Source organism: Chlorocebus sabaeus, chromosome 22 (genome assembly GCF_047675955.1).
Source record: "Chlorocebus sabaeus isolate Y175 chromosome 22, mChlSab1.0.hap1, whole genome shotgun sequence".
NCBI classification, from domain to species: domain Eukaryota; kingdom Metazoa; phylum Chordata; class Mammalia; order Primates; family Cercopithecidae; genus Chlorocebus; species Chlorocebus sabaeus.
This window is the reverse complement of record NC_132925.1, coordinates 12,141,002-12,161,761: the sequence shown is the minus strand read 5'-3', so window position 1 is coordinate 12,161,761 and position 20,760 is coordinate 12,141,002. Positions and strand designations below refer to the sequence as shown.

Sequence of the window (20,760 nt, the reverse complement as noted above, 5' to 3'; positions counted from 1 at the left end):
CCTCTGTGTAATGGCGCTGGCTGCATTTAGTTTGGGTCATACCCTCATTCTCTCAATGGAAAGAATGCTCTCATGAAAAGCCATATATATATATACACACACACACACCACACACACACATATATATATGTGTGTGTATATATATGTATATATATGTGTTTTTTTTCTTTTGAGACAGAGTTTCACTCTTGTTGCCCCGGCTGGAGTGCAATGGCGTGATCTCTAATCACTGCAACCTCTGCCTCCCAGGTTCAAGTGATTCTCCTTGCCTCAGGCTCCCCGAGTAGCTGGTATTACAGGCACGAGCCACGATGACCTGCTAATTTTGCATTTTTAGTAGGGATGAGATTTCTCCATGTTGGTCTGGCTGGTCTAGATCTCCCAACCTCAGGTGATCTGCCCGTCTCGGCCTCCCAAAGTGCTGGGATTACAGGCGTGAACCACCACGCCCAGCCCATATATCTTATTTTTAATGTGGATATAAAAGTCACTCAGGATTTCTGTCCTTTAGGCTCTGCTGCATGCCTGATGCAATTCTGAGAAGCGGCAACAAGAATGAGATTCATCACACCCCAAATCCCTACCACCTGCTATTTCCTCCAGCCCTTGCTGTTACAAGCATGGGATGGGGGGCACATGACTAGACACCACTAGAAGTTCTCTCTTTCTCTCTGTATTATTTTTTCCTCTCTCACATATTTCCCTGTTTCATCGCATTCAGTCAATCAAGTATTATTTGTTCCCCCGCCCCCCCCGTCAATCTGGTTTCATCCCTGAGCAATTGACATCAAGCTCCCATCCTAATTTCCAGCATTTATCATTATTATTTTCCCTCATTTTACATTATTTTTGTCATTTCATTGGGAATCTCGAAAACTGCTAGATATAATGATGATGAGGCAGATGCATCATATGAGAAATGTAAACAAAACTACTGGAAGTAAAAGGCTAAGAAGAAAATTTTTATAAGCCAGTAAATGGAACATTTGGCTCTAAGAATGAAGTTTCTTCTAGAAATAACACAGAGGAAAAATTACAGGTAAGAAGAGTTAAAACTTTTTACTTGAACAACTGAGATTTTAGGAGATCAGAAATTCATGGAAGAAAATAATAAATCTAATAGCATGGTTTTGGTATTGTTGTAAAAATAAAAATCCACGTAGTAAGACTTGAGAACTCATGCCCTTCACCAGACAGGCTCTACTGCCTACCTTAAAAACAGTGACATGATCATTTTGCCAGGAATTATGCCAAGCACTTTACTCATTTAACCCATAAAGTTACTATGCAGCAAGTATAGTTATTGCCCCCATTTTACAAATAAATAAAGTGATACAGAAATTATGAAACTTGCCCAGGATGACACAGTGTAAGCAGCAAAGCTGGTAAACTCATGGTGGAAATACAGCGGGGGAAAGAGAAGTTAATTCAAATCCAACAAAGAATACCTTGGTATTCAAAGTGTGGTTCAGGGGCTAGCAGCATTAATTATCACCTTGGAGCTTATCAGAAATGCAGACTCTCAGGCCCCCTCCCACAACTACTGAATCATAATCTAAATTTTAACAAGATCCCCAGGTGATCTTTATGTACATTAAAATATGAGTAGGACTGTGTTTGTCCTACTTATAGGAGAAGAGAAAGAACACCATCTTATGCTGGTATGAATCTGTATGAAAGATGTATGGAGATGAACCACTTGGGGAGCTAGGGTTTGTACTTGCACAGTACAATATATTAAAAATATTTCAAAAAGTGACATTTGGGGTTGTCACTGAATTAGTCACTTATCACTATTAGTGACTATTATCAATGTCAGTCAAAAGCCTGGATAATTTGTAAGCTTGGAAAATACAAGGTTTTAGGGAGGTATACATGAAGATTACATGTTGGCCCTTCCTGAGTTCCCAAGGGCACAGGCCTGGGAAGCACCTACAGCAGAAGCTCAGGTCAGCAAATGAAGGATGTTTCTCTAAGTAAAGATAACATGAGAGCAAAAGGTGAAACCTCTCTTAGAAGGTAGGAGTTACAGGCTCAAGGAAATTCAGAGTAGGAAGAAGCCACAGTAACAAAAGTGGCAGAAATGGCAGAGACTTTTAAAAGGTGGGGTTGGGGGGTTAGTAGATGAGCTTTAGAATCAGCCAGGATTAGAGAGTGTCAAAGGATCAGAACAGGAGATAGAAAAGTATGCAAAACCGTTAACTTTTCCTTGAGAAATTTATTATTTTGATAACTGAATGGGCACCCTGCTTACAAGGGAAAAAATAAAGGAAATGTACCTTCACTAGTGTTATGTTTTCCATACATTTAAAGTGGAAGTTAAATATTGCCCCTCGTCTACTCCAAACATTTCAGTGGTTCCCATTATCAGTGGTCAGCTGACATCTCTATGAGGTATTTCTTGACCTCTCCATTTAATACTGAAATATCCTTCCCCAATTTCACTATGCCAGCACTATCCCCATCCTCCTCTATTTTTCTCTAATGAATCTGTCAGTTTTTCATTTATAAAGGTTTGTCTTTCTGTCCCTATACCAGAATTAATAACTCCACAATAGGAGGATTTTTCTGTTTTGCTTACTACTGTTTTTCTCAGACCTTAGTGCAAAGCATACTGTGAGGACTCAATAAACATTTGCCGAGTAAAATTTTAAGAATGGATTACCGAGAATACAAGCGTCAAAAAAAATGGAATGGAAAATTAATAAGTTTTAAATACTTGAATATATACTTTAATTGGAACAGAAGTTCCATGAGAACAGGTATTTTTACCACTTTTGCAGAATGTAAGAATGGTTAAAGAAGAATGTTCAATATAATGTACCTAATACAGCAGTCTGGTTGTCTATAAGCCTTTCTTTTAACACCATGGTAACAAATACAAGATACGTTGTCTGTATATTTCAGTTCTAAATGGGCGGTCAGGGAGACTTCACCCCTAGGGGGAGCTCAAAGTACATCTTCCTTTACTTCACCGAGTGGGTCACGGTTGCTTCCCAGTAAGTAGTAAAAAGGTCAAATGTCTTTCATCTACAGGAGAGGTCTTGAATCTTTTGTCATTCCCTTCTGAATTTACTCTCTTCTCTCCTATACCAGGTGCCCAAAAAAAAAAAAAAAAATCTTCTGCCTCCTAGCTGGGGAAAGCTATTATGAGAGAGAAAATGAAGGTACAGCCAAGGGAAAAAGTGGCATGGGATAGACAGCTTGCTTCAAGTCTGGCAAAGAAGAATCGTTTTTCACCAGGGAAAGTTCTAGGAATCCACAAGGGTGGTAGCAGGCTCTTTTCTAGCAAATGTGGAATATGAATTCCAGCTAGGAACTGCTTGGGAATACAGTTAAAAATTAATTATATGAGTTTTCTTTATCAGCCAGTAATAATAGGATCTTAAACACTGTCACGTTAGCAACCATATAAGCAATAAATAACCAATAAGCTGTATTTAGCGAGAGCATCATGGTCTATTTTAAGTGTAAACAAAATGTGAAGTAGTAAACTGTTTTTTACCTGGAATGATCCAAGAATATCCTTTAAGGGCTCTTCATAAAACTCATCTCTTCCAAAGAACAGCAGCAACTCAAAGAAACTCCTAGAAAGAATAAGTGAATAACTTTCATTGCTTGAGTTTTGCTCCAATTAAAAGATTATCAACTAGTAACAGCTATCTAATATCAAATATTTGACTTAAAATTTTTTGGTTTAAAAAAATTGTACTGATCACCAGAATTCATATTATGTTTTCTGTAAGATTTTAAAAGAAGTGCCTCCAAGGAAAATACAAAGAAATATACTTACAGTTTTAGAACTATAGAATGAAACAATTATATTACTCATGCCTACTAATGACCACAATGCAATACAATTTAATGGCATACAAGGTCACAACAATGATAGACCTATACATGGAAGGATGATCTAAAATGAACCCAAAGTCTGGCTTCACCGTAATATAGTAGGACTCCAGAGAAAATCCAAAATCTCGTTTTTTTCAGGGCGATATAAGAGTTGGATAAAATTAACACAAAAACATAAGTTAGAGAATCACCATAAAACTCTTGGCCAACATTTATATTATAGCATATACTAACAACTATATATAATCAAATGACACATGGTTCCTCACACTAAGCTTACCTTGATTATCCCACTCATAACAGGATTGCTCAAATTCTGTGGTTCCTCATTTTTTAAATAAATCATTTGGAAATACTGTTACTAAATATGTGCTCTTAATAATTTATGATTCATAAAGAAAAGAACATGAATGATCTCCTAATCATGAACATGGAAAATTATAAAATTATTTATTGTTTAGCAATCCTAAAGTAGTACAAGTGACAAATCCCTCTAAATCTTAGATCTTAATTCATCTAGCAGATCCTCAAGTGTAACTACCTAAAGTTGTTTTTTTAATAAATAGTTTTTGCTTTTAATCAAAATAAATCACTGATAGACTAAAATTATAAAATATAACTATGAGAATATATATGCTTTTAAAATTATATAAAAGACCTAAATATTACACAGTTACACACACTTACAGCACAATCACCATACTCCATAACCTGACATTTTTATAAATTTTACTACAAATTTTAAAATATCAGCGGACCAAAAAACTTAAAACCAGTCCAAAGCAAACTGATACACGGAGAAAGATTATTTGATGATTTCCTTAATTTAAATGCTTCTACAAGTTAGGTTAAAAAAAAATAAAAAGTCAATAACCTAGTAGAAAACTGCAAGAGAATATTTCACAGAAAATAAATGCAAGTGGATTTTTTTTTTCAAATAGAAAAACATGCTCTTATTAATTGTCAGGCCAAAATTATAAAGATGAAATACTATTTCTCCTCTCATATTTATGAAAATAAAAGAGATGATGTATTCTATGATGGCTTTGGTGTATAGAAACAGGACTTGATAATCTTGTTGGAGGGAGTGTAAATGTTCCTATACTCATCACAATTTAAAAGGTACACATACCATTTGACCTAGCAGTTCTACTTATAGAAATTTCATCCTCAAAATATACATACATAAGCTCAAAGACATAAACAACAATATACATTACAAATGGTTTATAGCAGCAAAAAACTGGAAATATACTGGAAATGTCTACCATAGGGTACTAGGTAAATTAAATATATCCATACAATGAAATATAATACAAATATTAATGGAACATTAGTGAGAATATAGCTACATCTATATGAATAAAAAAATTCCAAGATATATTGTTAAGCAAAGACACAGAGATATATATTCATTACATTATCTTTGTGTAAATGGGAATGGAGGTGACGGGTCAAGGGGTGGAGGGAACATATACACCAATCATAAAGTTTGTACATCGTCAGACTATCTAGCAGGATATCCAGCAAAGCAACTGACTCTGCAAAGGGCAAATAAGAACTAGGGGTCAGAAATGAAAGGCAGAATTATTTTTTGTTATTAATCCTTTTGTAATTTTTCATTTTACTATTAATAAGTATAAAACAAGCCCACCAAAAAGTGCCTCTGGAATCTTCTCTATTCCTAGTAACAAAGCACTAATTCACATCTATCTCATCTTTAAACATCTAATGGACCTCCACTCTAGACATTCCATACTTACTCAAAATCCATGTTCAACACAGCAGTTATTATGTTCCTAAAACAGAAATGAACCCACTACTCACCAACTTTACAAACTGCTGTTTGGACTGTACCATCTAAAGCACAGAGATGGCAGTGTGCATGCCCCACTACCAGTTACCTAAATAACATGGTCCAACTCCATGATAATGATATTAAAGAGAGAAAAACCACATGCAAAGTAACAGTAAATAAAGGCAAAACACATCAAACCTTTTCCTTAGAGGAAGTTTTAAGGAAGACAGCAAGTACTTATGAAGTAAGAAAAGGCTGAAATTACTATAAGAAACTGAAATATATGTAGAATTAGAAACCTCTTGTTTCCAACCTGTTGTATTTCCTATTGACTCTATAAATAATCAACTAAATGTTTAGAGATCAACTTGTATAGCCCTCCTTATGGAAGAAAACTCTGTAGGGTGCAGACTGAATGAGTCCAAAATAGTATAAAGTAGAAGCCCATAATAAGTAACAGCCTACAGCAAGGCTAGTAAACTACTGCTCACAGGCCAAATCTGGCCTGAGGAAGGCCAGTTTTTGTACAGTACATGAGATATGAATGGTTAGCCATATTTAAATTTTTTTAAGTCAAAAGAATAGTATTTCATGGTGGGTGAAAATTACATGAAATACAGTGATCAGTGCTAATATATAAGGTATTATTGGAACACAGTCATATCCATTTATTTACATATTGACTATAGCTGCTTTCATACCACAGTGGTAGAGTTGGTGACAACACAGACCTATTGTAGGCAGAGAGCCTATAATATTTAGTATCTGGTCCTTTACAGACCCATGGTCTAGCTGTTTAGGTTTGAATCTCAGCTCCACTACTTAATTGATGAGTATCCCTGGGCAAGTTACTTAATATCTCAATGCTTCAATTTCTTTATTTATAAAACACAAGTAATAATATTAGTAACCACCTCTTGAAAAGCACTTGGCATAATTCCTGGCACTTAGTGTTATAGGTATTTGCTGATTAATAACATAGTACAACCATTATTTATTAACATGTCACCATCCAGATTTTCTTCAACAATCTATAAGGAAACACAAGACCTTCAGAAGTTTGTTCTGCTCAGCTATACATATGTCAATTTTGTTGAAATGTAACAGACTAATTATTCTTAAACTATAAAGATTTTTTAAAAATATCTGATTAAACTCATCAAAAGATTTCTTTCCAAAAATTTATTATTGTATCATAATATTTATCAGTTTTTCATGTTGAACATGTTTAATGTTTCTACAATAAATGTGTTTAATACATTTTTTACCATGTTTTAATGTTAATAGTTTATACATTTATAAAAAATTTGAGTCCAAATTATAAGTTATGTACAGTTCATTTACCTAAATTGAAATAATTATCCAGGATATTCCCAAACAAAATGATTTACAGTTCCCCCTTGAATAACGCGGATTTAAACTGTGCAGGTCTACTTATAAACAAACTCAGACTTCTGCTAACCGTGAGACGGCAAGATTAACCCCTCTTCTTCCTCTTCCTCAGCAAATTCAAAAGGATGAAGACCTTTATAATGATCCTCTTCCACTTAAGAATGAATATATTTTCTCTTCTTTATGGTTTTCTTAATAACACTCTCTAGCTTCCTTTATTATACGAATTCAGTGTATTATACATATAACATACAAAATGTGTGTGCACCAGCACTCTATATTATTGGTAAGGCTCCCTGCCAACAGCAGGCTATTAGTACTTAAATTCTGCGGGAGTCAAAAGTTATATGTGAATATGACCGCATGGGGGAGGGTGGTCAGCACCCCAACCCCTGCATTGTTCAAGGGTCAGCTGTATATACTGACAAACATAATTTGTAGTAGGACAAATACATGCTAAATGATATGTGTTTTGAATTTTTAAAAAAATCTATGATACATAATCATACTTATTTGCCTTTCATCAATCAGTATCTTCCTATTTGCTATGCAAGCAAATAACTAGAGTACTACTAAAGTCCCTATTTATGAAACAAACTGATTTTGTCATTTGGATGCTAGGAATTCAGACCATATTTTCCTGTATACAGTTATGCATCACTTACTAAAAGGGATACATTCGAGAAATGCATCCTTAGGCAACTGTGTCATTATGCAAACATCAGAGTGTGCTTATACAAACCTAGCTGGTGTAGCCTACTATACCTCTAAGCTATATGGTATACAGCCTATTGCTCTTAGGCTACAAACTTGTTCAGCACATTTGTATACTGAATGTTATATGCAGCTGTAACACAATTTAAGTATTTGTGTATCTAAACACAGAAAAGGTACAGTAAAAGTACGCTATTATAATCTTATGGGACCACTGTCATATATGTGGTCAGTCATTGACCAAAACGTCATTCTGTGGCATATGACTGTATTACAAATGGTAATAAAGTACCAGACTTCCCTAAAACACACAGACAGACAGACATAGAGTGTTTGATAGTGATAACCAGAATTATTATTCTTTTTTGGATTTCTGTAGCATATTAGTAATTTTTACACTAAAATACAAGAAAGATTTGTGCATTTATCTACCATAGGAAAATTCCACTAAATATGATACTTAACTATCCAAATAAAAGAAATCCACTTAACCAATTTAAGTAAAGGAAAATTAGGTCTACTCTACGTGAGTCAAACAATAATATAATAAACTTTTACCCACATTTTATTTAAACCACTCAACTTTTAACAACTTTTCTATATATACTAACTGAAGCTTTGTTATCTCACAGAAATTTCTATTCAGTAACAAAGAGCATTTGATTGTGGGTAACGTTGACATACTCAACTATTCCAATGCACTTAATCTTCAAAATACTTTCTTCAGTAACATCTTTACTGAGGGAGGAAAAAGTTAACATTTTGTTCACACACACACACACACACACAAGTGCCCACTTATCCACGGGGGATATTACCAGACCCCTTCTCTTCCACTGGATGGCTTAAACCACGGATAGTACCTAACCCAATTTTCATCAATTTGAACATGTTTCTGTTCATGTCTCCCACTCACAAATGTAACGCCTTTTCCATCTTAACTAAGCACCTTAACATGCACTGTGTGGCTTTAAATTTTGCAGTTTGAGGTGGGACAATAAAACTAGCATGAGTTTCTCTGTCCCTCACAATTTCAGAGATAGGAAATTTGTTCTCACTGTGAGATTTTGGCAACCTCAGCATACAATTTTTTTTTCTGAAGTTGAGAACTTTCACCTTTTCAATTGAAGCACTTTATAGCTTCTCTTTGGCATATATGAATTACCGGCATCACTACTCTTGGCTTTGGGGCCATTATTAAGTAAAATAAGGGTTACTTAAACACAAACAATGTAATACTCATGATAGTTGATCTGATAACCTAGAGGGCTACGAAATGACTAATGGGCAGGTAGCGTATACAGTGTAGATACACTAAACAAAGGGATAATTCACATCCTAGTTGGGATGGTGTGAGATTGCATCATACTACTCAGAATGGCTTGTAATTTTAAAATGTATTATTTCTGGAATATTCTATTTAACATTTTTGGACCATAGTTGACTATGGGTAACAAACCGCAGAAAGTGAATCCACAGATGAAGGGAGACTACTGTACGGACAAAACTAAAGAAACTGTACATTGTATTTTCCATAGTATGAGTCACTAGGTACCTTTAATAATTCTCCCTCTGAAAGCAATTAAAATGAGCTTGCCTTGGCTACAAATTCAAATAGCTACACCAGTATATTCTTCCCCACATTTCTAGACTGGAAGGAAAACTGCCAGTGTGGACTTGGAGCTAAGTAGGAAAAAAAACAAAAAACAAAAAACACTACTTTAAAAATCTTCTCTTGTAGGTTGTGACCTGAATTCATATACCTACATGGTCAAAATATTCTCAAGTGAAGAATTTAGTTAATACTGGTCCCAAGCTAGTAATATCTCCAGGCACCTGACAAAAACAAATGCACATTCTTTCAATCCAGGCTTCAATTACCACAGATAAATTTATTCTAGACAATACAAACTCACAATATAAACAAAAATAATCATGATAAGAACAATAAAAACCACAACATACAAGGAAACACAGCACTATGAACAAGGCCAAAAGAACATTAGTCACAGAGACTTTATTAAAATCATAGAGAATAGAAAATAAGCTATTATATAGTTTAAGAAATGATGACATTGAAAATATAAAGAACAAGGTAAAATTATCAGTAGTCAAAATGCTTCCAGAAATAATAAAATCATTGAAATTAAAAGTCAGTAGGCAGATTTTATGGATGATTAGATACACCTGAAGAAAAAATTGGTACACTGAAAAAATTATCCAGAGTACCTACCGAAAGAAAAAGAAATGGAAAACACAAGAAGCAAGAATTAAGGAACACAGAGGTGGAGTACACATGTTTAATCATAGTTCTAAAACGGAAATAAGAAATGTGGCTAAGACATTAACTGGACAAGAATTTTTCACAACTGATGAAAACTCCAAATCCATAGATTCAGGAGAGCCCAGAAAATGCGAACAGAGATAAATAGAATAATTATACATCTAGCTAATCATAATAAACTATAAAATACCAATAAAGAGCAGTGGATAAACAGAGAAAGATATAGATTGTTTACAAAAACATGGGAAATTAAATTGGAAAGAAAGGTCCAAGATGCAAATCAGTAAATATATAGGCTAAAGAATTTTGGCAATTTGAAGTACTAATAAAAATAATCTCATCTGGGCTTCAAAAATAGAGCAAAAACACATGACATCAATAACATATAAGCATTCATTCAGCATTAGTGTTCCAATGTCATTCTACCAGAGGAAGATAAAGTATATAAAGTGTATACCTCAATAAGTTAAGAGCTAAATTCCCCTTAACTAATTTACACATTTACATACAGTAAAAGTATCTTCAAGTTTTTCTGGAGGTAGACAATTTCATTACAACATTGAGTATCTAGGAAACATGAAACAACAAGAGAAATGAAAAGGGACTAGCCAATATTACATTTTGTAAAGCCTCTATAATTAAATCAACATTGTGTTGGCACACAAACAGACAAATAGGCTAATGAAACAAAATAGAAAATCCAAAAAGAGACAATTGTATGTAAAAATTTAGTATATGATAAAAACAGCATCTCATCTCAAATCAGGGAAAAATTCACTTCTTCATACTGGAAAGCCAAATGTTAAAAATTATACAGCACAAATATCAGAAAAAAAATCCTTATATAACTTGGTTACTGAGAAATGTTTCTTAGCTATGATAAGAAACTCAGAAGCAATAGGGGAACATTAATATATTTTAATTACATTTTTAAAATCTACATGGCTTAAAAAAGCATTAAACAAATTAACACCACATGCAAAGCAAAAGATGAATGAAAAAAAGGGCCGAGCCCAGAGGCTCACACCTGTAATCCCAGCACTCTGGGATTGAGGTGTGAGGCCGAGGCGGGCAGATCAGTTGAGGTCAGGAGTTTGAGACCAGCCTGGCCAACATGATGAAACTTTGTCTCTACAAAAAATACAATTAGCTGGGGGTAGCTGCACACATGTGTAATCTCAGCTACTCCTGAGGCTGAGGCAGGAGAATTGCTTGAACCCAGGAGGTGGAGGTTGCAGTGAGCCAAGATCACACCACTGCAATCCAACCTGGGCGACAGAGTGAGACTCTGTCTTCCAAAAAAAAAAAAAAAAGATAAATGAAAAAATATACATTTTTAACTTACACCACAGGAAGAGCTTAACATCCCTATAACAATAATGAGAAGAAAAAGTCCAACTAATTTATAGGAAACAGGATTGACATATACTCAGATAGCTCGTGGAAAATCAAACACAAATGGTCTTCAAGAACATCCTAGTCCATTTGTGCAGCTGTAACAGAATACCTGAGACTGAGTAATTTATAATGAAGAGAAACTTACTTGACTCCCAGTTCTGACAGCTCATCAGAGCGCCAACAGGTTTGGTGTGTGGTGAGGCCCTTCTCTTCTGAGAAGATAGTACGGTGAATGCTACATCCTCTGGAGAGGAGGAAGTCTAGATCATTACATGGCAGAAGGTGGAAGGGCCAAGCGGCAAAAAGGGGCCAAACTCACCCTTTTATAACAGCATTAATCCCACCTATGAGGGGGCAGGCCCTCATGGCCTAATCACCTCTCAAAGGTCCGACCTCTTAATGCTGTTACAATTCCAATTAAATTGCAATATGAGTTTTGGGGGGATAAAGCATACCAAAGGATGTGAGAAAAAGATATTCAAACTTCAGTCACAGTAAGAAAAATACAAATTAAAAATACACCAAGATGCCATTTCTCATTATTAGTTCAGTCAAAAAAAAAAATCAAAAGATTGACAGAGTAAATTGTGACGAGGTCAGAGGTATACAAGGCCAGATTTTGTGGGTAGTAATGCAAAATGGTACAAGCACTATGGAAGGAACACTGGGCATATTTAGCAACATTACAATTTAGGAACCTACCCCCAAAATCTGGCAAAAATTCAAAAAGAGGTATCCAAAAGGATATTAACCATAGCACTATGTATAACAGGAAAAGAATGTAAACGACCCAAATGCATACCAGTAGAGGACAAATTGACTAAACTATGCTACATCAACACAATAGAATTCATAGAATCCACAGAATACTACAAATTGTAAAAAATGAATTTGGAATAGTCTATCACTGTGGAGTGATCTCCAAGATATACTACTAAGTAAAAAAAGCAGGGTGGAAAAATGTATGTATCTGTTTATCTAAAAAAGGGCATGGGGGCATGGCTATGTTATCTGTTAGCTGGACCTTGCTTTTCTGTCAACCGAATTCCTGTCTTTAATAGGCACAGACCATTTGAATTTTATGTAATTTATGTTTGTTTTCTGAAATTGAGTCTTGCTCTCTTGCTCAGGCTGGAGTGCAGTGGTGTGACTCAGCTCACTGCTACCTCCACCTCCTGGGTTCAAGCAATTCTTGTGCCTCAGTCTCCCGAGTAGCTGGGATTACAGGCGTGTACCAACACACCCGGCTAATTTTTGGTATTTTTAGTAGAGACAGGGTTTCACAATGTTGGCCAGGCTGGTCTCGAACTTCTGGCCTGAAGTAATCTGCCCGCCTTGGCCTTCCAAAGTGCTGGGATTATAGGCGTGAGCCACCGTGCCTGGCTAAATTTTATGTAATTTTTGATATGCTTAGATTAAAACCTATCATCTTAATAGGTTCCTTTGTTCTGTTTATTCATTGTTCTGTTTGACCTCTTTCACCTTCTTCGGGACTGAGCAATTTTAAGATTCCATTTAGTGTCCACTTTGGCTTAACACATCCACCTGTTTTTAGCAGTTACTCCAGAGTTTACAAATATATATGTCTTTAAAAATCCCAGCCTAATCTCAAATAATATTATGGTGCTTTAGGTATAATAACCTATGTGCTATTTTTGTCATTCGATTTTAAATATGCTACAAACTAATAATATTTCACTACAATTTTTGCTTTATTCCTGGCATCTGGAATATATGGCCCATAGGCTGCCTGCCAGTTTCTATAAAAATTGTGTTGAAACACAACCCTATCGATTCATTTGTGTAGTGTTTATGGCTGCTTTCTTGCTACAAGAGCAAAGTTGAGTAGTTACAAACAGAGACACTAGGGTCCATGAGTCTAAAATAGCCCTTTTAAAAACTGTTTTGTCAACCCCTGCTTTAGACCATCAGTTATGTTTTACAGTGTTTAAAAATCAGAAAAAAATAATTTGATATTTATCTTCAGTTTTTATTTACCATTTTCAGCTCTATTTTCTTAGATACATCCAAATTTCTGTCTAGCATCTGGTGCTGCTTATGGAACTCCCTTTAACGTTTTTTGTAGTTCAGGCCTGCCAGAAATGAATTACCTCAGTTTTTGATTAGATACATCTCTCTAGATACATCTCTGTCTTTTACTTTAGAAATATATTTTCTCAAACTGAAAGTCTGGCCAGGTGTGATGGCTCATGCCTGTAATCCCAGCAGAGGCCGAGGCAGGTGGATTACCTAAGGTCAGGAGTTTGAGACCAGCCTGGCCAACATGACAAAATCTCGTCTCTACTAAAAATATAAAAATTAGCGAGACATAGTGGCGGGTGCCTGTAATCCCAGCTACTTGGGAGACTGAGACAGGAGAATTGTTTGAACCTGAGAGGCAGAGGTTGCAGTGAGCCAAGATGGCACCAATGCACTCTACCCTGGGAGACTGAGCAAGACTCCATCTCAAAAAAAAAAAAAAAAAAAAAAGTTAATACTTCTTTTTTCTTTCATCACTTTAAAGTTGTCACTTCATTGTGTTTTGGCTTGTAATTTCTGAAGAGATGTCTGCTACACATTATCTTCACTCTTCTCTGGATAATGTCTTTTTTTCTCTTGTTACTTTGACCTACTTGTGTTCTAGTTTCTGTAGTTGGATCCTTTTCATTCTTTTAAGAAAATTCATGCCATTATTTTGTCAATATTATTCTGCCTCATTTTATCTTCTAAGATTCTAGTAGACAGTTTTAGATTTTCCTAAATTCTTAGACACTCTGTTCTCTTTCTCCTTGCCTTTTAGTTTGAGTATTTCTATGAATCTACATTCAAGGTTCATTCTTTCTTTAGCTGCATTAAGTCTACTAAGGAATCTGAAGGTCTTAGCCATTCTTCATCTGTTACTGTATTTCCAGAATTTCCATTTGAATCTTCCCTAACATTTCCATCTCTGTGCCGAAATTTCCAATCTGCTCAAATGTATTCTGTCTTTTCCCCAATAGCCTTTATATCTAGATCTGGCTCTACTGATTGCTTTATCTCTTAATAGTGGTTCTCTCTTTTTTTTTTTTTTTTTTAATGTGTCTATAATTTCTGGTTTTTGAAAGCTGGGCTTCATTATATAAGGCCATTATCCTAAGTGAATTAACGCATGAACAGAAAACCAAATAACACATGTTCTCACTTATAAGTGGGAGTTAAACATTTTGTACTCATGGACATAAAGATGGCACAACAAACACTGGAGACTACTAGTGGGGCAGGGGGTAGGATTTTAAAAATAACTAATGGTTACTATGTTTACCACTGGGTTATGGGATCATTCATATCCCAAACCTCAGCAGTATACCCATGCAACAAACTGGCACACATACTCCCGGAATCTAAACTAAAAGCTGAAATTACTATTTAAAAAAAAAAAAAAAAAAAAAAAAAAGACAGCAGAGGTTGAGGTAAACAACATTTATGACTAGAAAGAGGCATGTCTTTTCTTCTGCTCGGGCTTTATTGTGGAGCATATGAGTAAAACCAATCAGAAGTTAAACTGAATATGGGTTTTGTTGTTGCTATCATGATATTCAGTGCACCACTGGCTTCAAATTCTTGCACTATATATTGGGTTTAGAGTAGAGACTGAATTGCCAGATATTATTTTAGGATTTGGCCCATGGGCCATAGTTTGTGAACCCCAGTGGTAGAGAAAAGATTAACCATGTTAAGTAAATAAATGGAAGAAACAAAAGAACTTCATCAAGCTTTTGCACATAAAAAACATAATGTCTGAAATGAAAAATACATTGTATGGTATCAACAGCACATTTGACATTATAGAAGATAATATAATGGGAAAACAAAGATATAGCAATAGAAAACTATTTAAAATAAAAGAGAAAGACAAAAAACAACTAGAGCTATTAATGAGCTGCAGGACAGCTGTTGTTCCCCTTCAGGTAGCATCCCTGAAGAAAAACATAATAGTGGTTTCTAAAAAAAGTTTTTTGAGGAAATTTCCAAAAGTTGACAAAAATTATAAGCCCACAGATCCAAGAAGCTTAAAATCAAGAAACATGAAGAAAACGACACAAAACACATTACAACCAAATTTCTTAAAACCAGCAATAAACTTCAAAAGACACCAATAAGAAAATGAAAAGATAAGATATAGTGGGATAAATCAAAAATCATGTATCTGATAAAGAGTGTATATCCAGAATACATAAAGAATTCTTAGAGCTCAGTAAGATGACAAATAATACAATTTTAAAATGATCAAAAAAATTGATAGATTTTGTCAAAGAAAATATAAAATAGCAAAGCACACAAAAAGATGCTTACCAATGACAGCACTGAGGAAATGCAAATTAAAACTAAAATGAGATTCTACTGTACAACCATTAGAATGGTTATTATGAAAAAGATAAAAACGTATTAGTGAAGATGTAAAGAAACTGCTACCTCAGTAGGAAATTGGTTAGAATTTTAATCGTACAGTCACTTTGGATATAGAGTAAGAGTTTTACAACACGCTAAACACAAACTAATCATACATCTGACAATTCTATGCCTAGGTATCTACCTAAAAGAAATGAAAAGATGTGGCCACATTAAAACACATACACACATGTTCATAGCCCAAAACTGGAAGTAATCTGAGCAGCCATCAATTCCTGAATGCACAAATAAAATGTAATATATCCATATACTGAAATCTATGCAGCAAAAAAGGAATGAGCTACTGATAAATGCTGTAACATAGGTAAACCTCAAGAACATTATTCTAAGCGAAAAATAGTCATTTAAAAGACTATTTTACATGACTATTTCACAAAACTATTTTTTAATATTTTCACTTGCTCTAAGTGAAAGTATCCAAAAGACTACATATTGTATGATATCATTTATATGAAATGTCTAGAAATAACAACTCTATAATAGAGACAGAAAGCAGAGCAGTAGTTGCCTTGGACTGGGTAGGCACTGGGGACTGACTGCAAATGTGCATGAGGGAGCTTTCTGGGGCAATGAAAATGAAAAACTGGATTGTGGTAATGGTTGCATAACTCTATAAAACTTACCAAAAAATCACTGAATTATAAACTGACAATGGGTGAATTATATGGAATTTATACTGTTTAATAAAGCTTTACATAAAAAAAGATAACTAGCAGTGGGTAAGGAGTGGGAAAATATACCTGAAACAAGATTGACAATATACCGGTAACTGTTGAAGCTGGATGATAGTTGCTTCTACTACTTTTACTTTTAAGTATATTTGAAAATTGTCATAATAAAGTTTTTTTTATTATTATACTTCAAGTTCTAGGGTGCATATGCACAACATGCAGGTTTGTTACATAGGTATACATGTGCCATGTTTGTGTGCTGCACCCATTAACTCATCATTTACACTAGGTATATCTCCTAATGCTATCCCTCCCCTCTCTCCCCACCCCACCCCAGGAACCGGTGTGTGATATTCCCCACCGTGTCCAAGTGTTCTCATTATTCAGTTCCCACCTATGAGTGAGAACATGCGGTGTTTGATTTTCTCTCCTTGCGACAATTTGTTCAGAATGATGGTTTCCAGCTTCATCTGTGTCCCTAGAAAAGACATGAACTCATCCTTTTTTATGGCTGCGTAGTATTCCATGGTGTATATGTGCCACATTTTCTTAATCCAGTCTATCATTGATGGACATTTGGTTTGGTTCCAAGTCTTTGCTATTGTGAATAGTGCCGCAGTAAACATACGTGTGTGTGTGTCTTTATAGCAGCATGCTTTATAATCCTTTGGGTATATACCCAGTAATGGGATCGCTGGGTCAAATGGTATTTCTAGTTCTAGATCCTTGAGGAATCACCACACTGTTCATATCCTTACTCACTTTCTGATGGGGTTGATTTTTTCTTGTAAATTTGTTTAAGTTCTTTGTTGATTCTGGATATTAGCCCTTTGTCAGATGGGTAGATTGTAAAAATTTTCTCCCATTCTGCAGGTTGCCTGTTCACTCTGATGGTAGTTTCTTTTGCCGTGCAGAAGCTCTTTAATTTAATTAGATCCCATTTGTCAATTTTGGCTTCTGTTGCCATTGCTTTTGGTGTTTTAGTCATGAAGTCCTTGCCCATGCCTATGACCTGAATGGTACTGCCTACGTTTTCTTCTAGGGTTTTTATGGTTTTAGGTCTAACATTTAAGTCTTTAATCCATCTTGAATTAATTTTTGTATAAGGTATAAGGAAGGGATCCAGTTTCAGCTTTCTACATATGACTAGCCAGTTTTCCCAGCACCATTTATTAAATAGGGAAACCTTTCCCCATTTCCTATTTTTGTAAGGTTTGTCAAAATCAGATGGTTGTAGATGTGTGGTGTTATTTCTGAGGGCTCTGTTCTGTTCCACTACTCTGTATCTCTGTTTTGGTACCAGTACCATGATGTTTTGGTTACTGTAGCCTTGTAGTATAGTTTGAAGTCAGGTAGTGTGATGCCTCCAGCTTTGTTCTTTTGGCTTAGGATTGTCTTGGCAATACAGGCTCTTTTGTGGTTCCATATGAACTTTAAAGTAGTTTTTTCTAATTCTGTGAAGAAAGTCATTGGTAGCTTAATGGGGATGACATTGAATCTATAAATTACCTTGGGAAGTATGGCCATTTTCACAATATTGATTCTTCCTATCCATGAGCATGGAATGTTGTTCCATTTGTTTGTGTCCTCTTTTATTTCGTTGAGCAGTGGTTTGTAGTTTTTCTTGAAGAGGTCCTTCAGATCCCTTGTAAGTTGGATTCCTAGGTATTTTATTCTCTTTGAAGCAATTGTGAATGGGAGTTCACTCATGATTTGGCTCTCTGTTTGTCTGTTACTGGTGTATAGGAATGCTTGTGATTTTTGTACATTGATTTTGTATCCTGATACTTTGATGAAGTTGCTTATCAGCTTAAGGAGATTTGGGGCTGAGACGATGGGGTTTTCTAAATATACAATCATGTCATCTGCACACAGGGACAATTTGACTTCTTCTTTTCCTAATTGAATATGCTTTCTTTCTTTCTCCTGCCTTATTGCCCTGGCCAGATCTTCCAACACTATGATGAATAGGAGTGGTGAGAGAAGGTATCCCTGTCTTGTGCCAGTTTTCAAAAGGAATGCTTCCAGTCTTTGCCCATTCAGTATGATAATGGCTGTGAGTTTGTGATAAATAGCTCTTATTATTTTGAGACAGGTTCCATCAATACCTAGTTTATTGAGAGTTTTTAGCATGAAAGGCTGTTGAATTTTGTAAAAGGCCTTTTATGCATCTATTGAGATAATCATGTGGTTTTTGTCTTTGGTTCTGTTTATATGATGGATTACGTTTATTGATTTGCTTATGGTGAACGAGCCTCACATCCCAGGGATAAAGCCAACTTGATTGTGGTGGATAAGCTTTTTGATGTGCTGCTGGATTCGGTTTGCTGGTATTTTATTGAGGATTTTTGCATCAATGTTCATCAGGGATATTGGTTTAAAATTCTCTTTTTGTTGTCTCTCTGCCAGGCTTTGGTATCAGGATGATGCTGGCCTCATAAAAAGAGTTAGGGAGGATTCCCTCTTTTTCTGGTGATTGGAATAGTTTCAGAAGGAATGGTACCAGCTCCTCTTTGTACCTCTGGTATAATTCGGTTGTGAATCTGTCTGGTCCTGAACTCTTTTTGGTTGGTAGGCTATTAATTATTGCCTCAATTTCAGAGCCTGTTATTGGTGTATTCAGGGATTCAGCTTCTTCCTGGCTTAGCCTTGGGAGGGTGTATGTGTCCAGGAATTTATCCATTTCTTCTAGATTTTCTAGTTTATTTGCATAGAGGTGTTTATAGTATTCTCCGATGGTAGTTTGTATTTCTGTGGGATCAGTGGTGATATCCCCTTTATCATTTTTTAATGCGTTTATTTTATTCTTCTCTCTTTTCTTATTAGTCTTGCTAGCGGTCTGTCAATTATGTTGATCTTTTCAAAAAACCAGCTCCTGGATTCATTGATTTTTTTGAGGGATTTTTTATGTCTCTATCTCCTTCAGTTCTGCTCTGATCTTAGTTATTTCTTGCCTTTTGCTAGTTTTTGAACGTGTTTGCTCTTGCTTCTCTAGTTCTTTTAATTGTAATGTTAGGGTGTCAATTTTAGATCTTTCCTGCTTTCTCTTGTGGGCATTTAGTTCTATAAATTTCCCTCTACACATTGCTTTAAATGTGTCCCAGAGATTCTGGTATGTTGTGTCTTTGTTCTCATTGGTTTCAAAGAACATCTTTATTTCTGCCTTCATTTTGTTATGTACCCAGTAGTCATTCAGGAGCAGGTTGTTCACTTTCCATGTAGTTGAGCGGTTTGAGTGAGTTTCTTAATCCTGAGTTCTAATTTGATTTCACTGTTGTCTGAGAGACAGTATAGTGATTTCTGTTCTTTTACATTTGCTGAGGAGTGCTTTACTTCCAACTATGTGGTCAATTTTGGAATAAGTGTGATGTGATGCTGAGAAGAATGTATATTTTGTCGATTTGGGGTAGAGAGTTCTGTAGATGTCTGTTAGGTCTGCTTGGTGCAGAGCTGAGTTCAAGTCCTGGATATCCTTGTTAACCTTCTGTCTCATTGATCTGTCTAATATTGACAGTGGGGTGTTAAAGTCTCCCATTATTAAAAAACAAAAAACAAAAACAAAAAAAACACTGTTAACAAAGGTGTGAGAAAATTGTTACTCTCTTACATTGCTGGCAAAAATGTAAACCAGTTCAACCTTTACAGAGGAAATTTGGCAGTATCTACCAAAATGACAAATTATATTCTTTGTATAAATGTATGATAACTGATAAATTATACTCTTTCATCAAGCAATTAACTCTACTTCTCGGATACATCTGGATATACAAATACCCTTGTACATATTCCGCTCATACATAGTAATTCATTAAACAGTTGTTGGTAACAGCAAAAGATTGAAACAAAAACTAAGTATCTATTAGTAAGGGGCTGGTTAATTACATTTTGATATACACATAAGAGTGAAATACTCTACAGCCAATGTGATGACCAGTGTTCTTTCTATGCTGATGGGGAAAGATATCTAAGTGAAAAACGGAGATACAAAACTGTGTGTGTAGTATACTAGCATTTGTCTAAATTGAGAATATGGGTTTTTTTTTTTTTATATATGCATTATACATCTGAAAGGAAAATTCATGAAAATAAGTACACTGGATGGCTACAGAAACGGAAACTAGGAAACTAGGGGACAAGTAGATGTAAATGGCAAGGGTATTTCATTGTACACTCTATACTTTTTGCATTTTGAACCATGAACA

At 35.3% G+C, this 20,760-nt stretch overlaps 1 protein-coding gene across 10 annotated transcripts in view; it reads right to left on the bottom strand.

Moving 5' to 3' along the window:
- The window catches only part of ZNF654 (zinc finger protein 654), an 82,735-nt gene that overhangs the window by 24,994 nt on the left and 36,981 nt on the right, over nt 1-20,760 (bottom strand). For all 10 annotated transcript variants that reach the window (XM_007986158.3, XM_038003185.2, XM_007986159.3 and 7 more), the window contains one exon: nt 3,506-3,587. In XM_007986158.3, the coding sequence (XP_007984349.3) occupies nt 3,506-3,587 (82 nt within the window). The remainder of the gene's footprint in view (nt 1-3,505; nt 3,588-20,760) is intronic.